This window comes from Colobus angolensis, unplaced genomic scaffold, assembly GCF_000951035.1.
Source record: "Colobus angolensis palliatus isolate OR3802 unplaced genomic scaffold, Cang.pa_1.0 Scaffold28, whole genome shotgun sequence".
Classification (NCBI taxonomy): Eukaryota; Metazoa; Chordata; class Mammalia; order Primates; family Cercopithecidae; genus Colobus; species Colobus angolensis.
This window is the reverse complement of record NW_012116043.1, coordinates 4,272,530-4,279,412: the sequence shown is the minus strand read 5'-3', so window position 1 is coordinate 4,279,412 and position 6,883 is coordinate 4,272,530. Positions and strand designations below refer to the sequence as shown.

Genomic DNA, 6,883 nt, shown 5'->3' with positions numbered 1-6,883 from the left:
GTTTCTCCATGTTGGTCAGGCTGGTCTTGAACTCCTGCTCACGTGATCCACTTGCCTTGGCCTCCCAAAGTGTTGGGATTACAGGCGTGAGCCACTGCACTCAGCCCCAAGTAATTTCTTGATGACATGAATTGGGTCGTATTATAATCTAGTGAGGGCCTGGAGGATCCTTGTGGAATATGGAACGTTTCCCCTCACTGTAAATATACAGACACTTTTCTGGGCTAAGGGTTTGAATGGTGATGACAGTTAAGAAAGGAGGTTTACTATGTCTTCGTCTTCATTTGGGATCTATTCTATACTATCTTTTCTTCTTTTGCTTTACTGGGAATATCTCATGTCCTAGTAAAACTGTGGTTCCCTTGAATGCTTGAAGTTTCTGACTTGGAGGCTTATTTGGGGAACTGACAAAAGAAATTCTAGAACTATTTTACTTTTTGTGGGCACAAGGCACTTTTTGATGAGGTAGAGATTATAGATGTTCTCGCTTACTCGGTAGCGTCCTGCTGGCCTTAAATAAGAGTTAGCATTCGTCACGCTTGCCAGGAGATTCTCGCTGCGGTCACAGCCCCTGCCTTTATGTTTGTCTTCCAGGAATGCTCATCAAATTTAACAGAGCTGTTCAGACTGTCCTGCTTCACTGGCGTGTTTGGAGGAGACGTCAGTCCTCCTTTTGATCAGCTCTGCTCTGCTGGGACGACGACACACAGTGTCCCCGAGTGGTTTCCCTTTCTGTGTGTGCAGTCGCCCCTTGCCAACACGCCCTTCCTTGGTTACTTCTACCATGGTGCCGTGTAAGTGTCTGAGCAGCCGCCTGGGATGGGGCATTGTTCTCCTGCCCTGGTGGGGCCATACTCTAGTAGGCCCTATAATGCCGTCACGTTTTTCCCAGTCCCTCTCCAGAGATCCCGTGCCTAAAGGGTTCAATCATAGATTTCAGTTAGCTAATTTATTTTGCATTATTTGACAGAATTGGGCCTCATTGAAAAGAAATTGATTGACATTGAAAACAGCTCATGGTGCTTTTCTAGGGGAGGCGAAGGAGTGGTGGCTCATGGGGGATTTTAATGTTCTGTATTTTACAGTTTGGGATTGTTAAAAATTTACATCTATGATTTTTGTAATTAAAAAAGTAGGCGGGGCGTGGTGACTCACATCTGTAATCCCAGCACTTTGGGAGGCCGAGGCAGGCAGATCATGGGGTCAGGAGATCAAGACCATCCTGGTTAACATGGTGAAACCCCGTCTCTACTAAAAATACAAAAAATTAGCCAGGCGTGGTGGCGGGCACCTGTAGTCCCAGCTACTAGGGAGGCTGAGGCAAGAGGATAGCATGAAACCGGGAGGCGGAGCTTGCAGTGAGCCGAGATCACGCCACTGCATTCTAGTGTGGGTGACAGAGTGAGATCCGTCTCAGAAAACAAGAGTAAAGAACAACATTAAGGAAGAATTGTGTTTTTGCAGATAACTGAAACTATTCAGCCTTTCTTATTGATTTTCAGTTCCCCCAAACAGGAATCTTCCTTTGAAGTATATGTGGATACTGACGCAAAAGACTTTGCAGACTTTGGTTACAAACAAGGAGATCCCATTATGACTGTAAAGAAGGCGTATTTTACTATTCCGCAGGTAATCATTGCAATATGAGTACGCTAGACCCTTCTCTCTCTCTTTTTTTTTTTTGAGACAGAGTCTCCCTCTTATCGCCCAGGCTAAAGTGCAGTGCCGGATCTCAGCTCACTGCAACCTCCGCCTCCCGGGTTCAAGTGATTGTCCTGCTTCAGCCTCTCGAATAGCTGGGACTGCAGGTGTGTGCTATCACACCCAGCCGATTTTTTTGTATTTTTACCAGAGATGGAGTTTCACCATGTTGGCCCGGATGATCTCAATCTCTTGACCCTGTGACCCGAGCACCTCGGTCTCCCAAAGTGCTGGGATTACAGGTGTGAGCCACTGCGCCTGGCTGCTAGACCCTTTATTTTTCCTGTCCTATTGTTAATTTAAGTCATATTTCTCTTTAAAATCTCTTTTTAAGTTACTTATTTCCCTCCTTTGTACCTTTCAGCGACTTAACTGTTTATGTTCTCCAGATTAATAAAATATATAGTCACTCTTAAATTAATCACAGTCTTTGCTTAAAACTCAGAGTGAACTTACAAAATAAAACCAAAAGATTTTCTATACGTTTCCATGGACGTAGCTATCATTCTGTTTTTTTTTTTTTTGAGAAAGAGTTTCGCTCTTTTTGCCCAGGCTGGAGTGCAATGGCACAATCTCAGCTCACCACAACCTCTGCCTCCTGGGTTCAAGCAATTCTTCTGCCTCAGCCTCCCAAGTAGCTGGGATTACAGGGATGCACCACCACACCTGGCTAATTTTGTATTTTTAGTAGAGACGGAGTTTCTCCATGTTGGTCAGGCTGGTCTTGAACTCCCGACCTCAGGTGATCAGCCTGCCTTGGCCTCCCAAAGTGCTGGGATTGCAGGCATGAGTCTTTTTTTTTTTTTTTAATTAAAAAATTTTGTTTTGGTTTGAGACATAGTCTTGCTCTGTCACCTAGGGTGGAGTGCACTGGTGTGATCTCGACTCCCTGCAGCCCTGATCTCCCACATTCAAGTGATCCTACCTCAGCCTCCCAAGTAGCTGAGACTACAGGCACGCACCACCATTCCTGGCCAATTTTTTGTAGAGATGGGGTTTTGCCATGTTGCCCAGACTGGTCTCTTTAACTCCTGGGCTGAAGTGGTCTGCCCGCTTTGGTCTCCCAACGTGCCGGGATTACAGACTTGAGCCACCGCACCCAGCCAAAAATTTGTTTGTACAGATGGGGGTTTCATTATGTTGCCCAGGCTGGTCTTAAACTCCTGGCCTCGAAATTCTTCTGCCTTGGCCAAAGTGTTGGGATTACAGTGTGAGCCTCCGTGCCTGGCTAGAAGTAACTATCAATCTTTACTTGTTTTTCTTTTTAAACTTTTATTTTTGGTTCAGGTCTACATGTGCAGGTTGTTTATATAGGTAAACTTATATCATGGGGTTTTGTTGTACAGATTATTTGTCACCCAGGTACTAAGCCAAGTACCCAGTGGTTTTTTTCTGATCCTCTCCCTCCAGCCTCTCACTACCCTCAAGTAGGGTCCAGTATAGAAAACAGTGGTTAAATACATCATTTTATTTACCATTCTAGAATTTTGAAAAATATTTTAAGGTTTTATATGGAATCATTTATATATGTATGTATGAATGCATGAGTGAATGAATGACAGGGTCTTGTTTTGTCGCCCAGGCAGGAGTGCAGTGGTGTAGTCACAGCTTACTACAGCCTCCACCTCCTGGGCTCAAGCAATCCTCCCACCTTAGCCTCCCAAGTAGCTGGGACTATAGGCGCATGTCACTATGCCCAGTTAATTTTTTACTTTTTGTAGAGATAGGGTCTTGCTATGTTGCCCAGGTTGGTCTTGAACCCCTGAGCTCAAATGATTCTCCCACTACAGCTTTCCAAAGTGCTGGGATTACAGGTGTGAGCCACTGCTCCCAACCTGAAATCTTTTTTTACGTTCAACATTATGAGGAGTGTTATTTGTGGGAAGAAAGCATGGAAGGTGAAACAGTTTCTCTTTCTTATTCATATGAATCCATTTTTATGGTATTAAACTCTGGTTGTGATGAGGGAGAGAACATGAAGTTAAATATAGTCATGTCTCTGCAAACTAAATAGAATAGGACAAGGGATTTTCTTTGTTTTTATTAGGTAATATTTACTGTGACTCCACAACCAGTGGCTTCCAGACCTTGATGGGCAAATCGGTTAGATGTTTTGCTAAAGCGGGTCAACTAGTCCGTGAACTTGCCGTTGCTGAAACCAAACCAGCAATGGGAGCAGGCTGCAGAAAGAACAGTTTTAAGGGATGCTGATCTATTTTGTATGATTAGGAGAGAGGCCATAAATCTGTTGGCTTTGCCCTTCACCTTCAGATGTCCCTGACTGGGCAGTGTATGCAGAACGCCCCCGTGGCATTTCTTCACAATTTTGATGTTAAATGCGTTACTAATTTGGAAGTATACCAAGAACGAGATGGTATTATCAATGTGAAGATAAAGAATGTTGCCTTAGGAGGTATGTTACATTTCTTTGAGAAAAGAATGCAGACCCAAACATGAAGATAAAGTGTGATCTCGTGAGAGTATAAATCATTTCTACTGGTTCAACTTCAAATAATATTTTAACTGCCAATTATTTTCTTTGGAAAAAGTTTAGTTTCATAAGACAGCATATTGCATATTAATTATTTTAAAATTGAAGTACAATTCAAATAACATAAAATTAACCTTTTTGTTTCTTTGTTTTGAGACGGAGTCTCGTTCCATTGCGCAGGTTGGAGTGCAGTGGCGCGATCTCGGCTCACTGCACCCTCCGCCTCCTAAGTTCAAGCGATTCTCCTGCCTCAGCTTCCCAAGTAGCTGGGTCTACAGGCGCACGCCACCACGCCCGGCTAATTTTTTTGTTTTTAGTAGAGATGGGGTTTCACCATGTTGACTAGGCTGGCCTTGAACTCCTGACCTCAGGTGATCCGCCTGCCTCGGCCTCCCAAAGTGCTGAGACTACAGGTGTGAGCGTCTGCGTTCCGCCAAAATTAACCATTTTAAAGTGTACAATTCATTGACGTTAGTACCTTCTACACTGTTGTGCTGCTATCACCTCTCTCTAATTCCAGAACGTTTCATCCCCTCAGAAGGGCATCTGTCCCCATTCGCAGTCACTCCCTACCCCTCTTCCCTCAGCCCCTGGCAGCCACCAGTCACTCCCTACCCGTCTTCCCTCAGCCCCTGCAGCCACCAGTCACTCCCTACCCCTCTTCCCTCAGCCCCTGGCAGCCACCAGTCTGCTAACTGTCTCCATGGATTGCTTATTCTGGGTGTTCCCCAGAAACAGAAGCATACACTGTGTGGCCTTTTGTGTCTGGCTTCTCTCACTTAGCATGGTGTTCCATGGTTCGTCTGTGTTGTAGCGCTTCATTCCTCTTTATGGCCGAATTGTAGTCTGTCGCGTGGACAGAGCACATTGTATTTGTCCATTGTCCATTCATCAGCTGATGGACATATGGGTTGTTTTCATCTCTTGACTGTTGTGAATAGTGCTGCCATGAACATTTGTGGCCAAGTTTTTGCGTAGATGTATGTTTTTATTTCTTTTGGGTAGACACCTAGGAGTGGAACTGACAGGTTATGCTAATACGACTTCTTGAGGATCCACCAAATTGTGTTTTTTGTTTTTGTTTTTGTTTTTTGAGACAGTGTCTCGCTCTCTCGCCCGGGCTGGAGTGCAGTGGCGTGATCTCGGCTCACTGCAACCTCCACCTCCCTGGTTCATGCGATTCCCCTGCCTCAGCCTCCCAAGTAGCTGAGATTACAGGCGTGTGCCACCACATCTGGCTAATTTTTTTGTGTTTTTAATAGTGACGAGGTTTCACCATGTTGGCCAGACTGGTCTCGAATTCCTGACCTCAGGCAATCTACCCACCTCGGCCTCCCAAAGTGCTGGGATTACAGGCGTGAGCCACCGTACCCCGCCAATTGTTTTCTACAGTGTCTGCACCATTTTGTATTGCCACCAGCAGTGAACTGCATATTTGTTTTTATGTCAGTGACCCTGGTTTTTGTTGGTTTGTTTGTTTGTTGTGGATTTTCCTCCTCAGTTATAATTAGACACTAAGAGGACGGGGACTCCTATCTGATGGTTTTTGGGGAGTGGGGAGAGTTTTGTAGTCACCACTCTGGACAGTTGTGGTCACCATATTTGCTTGATAAGCTATACTTTGACTTAGTGTGATCATGGTAGGCCATGTGTACGCCTGCGGAAGTTATTTTATGTTCTCTCTTTAGGCACAGTTACACCAAAAGTAATCTATGAGGAAGCAACTGACCTAGACAAATTCATCACCAATAGAGGTATTTAATGTTACACTTTGACGTCATTTCTTCAGAAATAGATATGTCATTTCTTACAAGTAACATATGCCCCCGGAGTATGTATTTTTGTTAGTCATTTAAAAAGGTTCACAATAGTTAGAAAAATCTGCCAGGAGCATTTCATTTGTTCCTTGTTCTGTCTTGCTGGGCTTAGAGTGCTCTCTGTGATGTTGAGCCTGTTCCTCCACGGTCCTGGATTCTCTCAGTTCCACCGTCCCTTCTAGTTCCAGCTTCCATGAAACTTTTCTTAAATGTTTGATAGTTAAATAATTCTTTTTTTTTGTTTTTTGTTTTTTTGTTTTGAGACGGAGTTTCGTTCTTTTCGCCCAGGCTGGAGTGCGATGGCGCAATCTCGGCTCACTGCAACCTCCGCCTTCTGGGTTCAAGCGATTCTCCTGCCTCAGCCTCCCAAGTAGCTGGGATTACAGGTGCCTGCCACCATATGCCCGGCTAATTTTTGTATTTTAGTAGAGACGGGGTTTCACCATGTTGGCCAGGCTGGTTTCAAACTCCTGACCTCAAGTGATCCACCTGCCTTGGTCTCCCAAAGTGCAGGAATTACAGGCGTGAGCCACTGCGCCTGGCCCAGTTTGGCTAATTTTACCAGAACTTTAATTTTTAATGAAGGATACTATTTGTTTCTTTCTTTTCTTTTTTTTTTTTTTAATTTGAGACAGAGTCTTGCTCTGTCGCCCAGGCTGGAGTGCGATGGCGCAATCTCGGCTCACTGCAACCTCCGCCTTCTGGGTTCAAGCGATTCTCCTGCCTCAGCCTCCCGAATAGCTGGGATTACAGGCACCTGCCACCACGCATGGCTAATTTTTTGTATTTTTAGTAGAGACGGAGTTTCTCCATGTTGGTCAGGCTGGTCTTGAACTCCCGACCTCAGGTGATCAGCCTGCCTTGGCCTCCCAAA

General features: G+C 44.9%; 1 protein-coding gene across 2 annotated transcripts in view; it reads left to right on the top strand.

Annotated features, from left to right (window-relative positions):
* TCTN2 (tectonic family member 2) overlaps positions 1–6,883 on the top strand; it is a 41,502-nt gene that overhangs the window by 19,563 nt on the left and 15,056 nt on the right. For both annotated transcript variants that reach the window (XM_011948428.1, XM_011948427.1), the window contains exons 6-9: positions 595–794; positions 1,503–1,629; positions 3,973–4,114; positions 5,881–5,946. In XM_011948428.1, the coding sequence (XP_011803818.1) occupies positions 595–794; positions 1,503–1,629; positions 3,973–4,114; positions 5,881–5,946 (535 nt within the window). The remainder of the gene's footprint in view (positions 1–594; positions 795–1,502; positions 1,630–3,972; positions 4,115–5,880; positions 5,947–6,883) is intronic.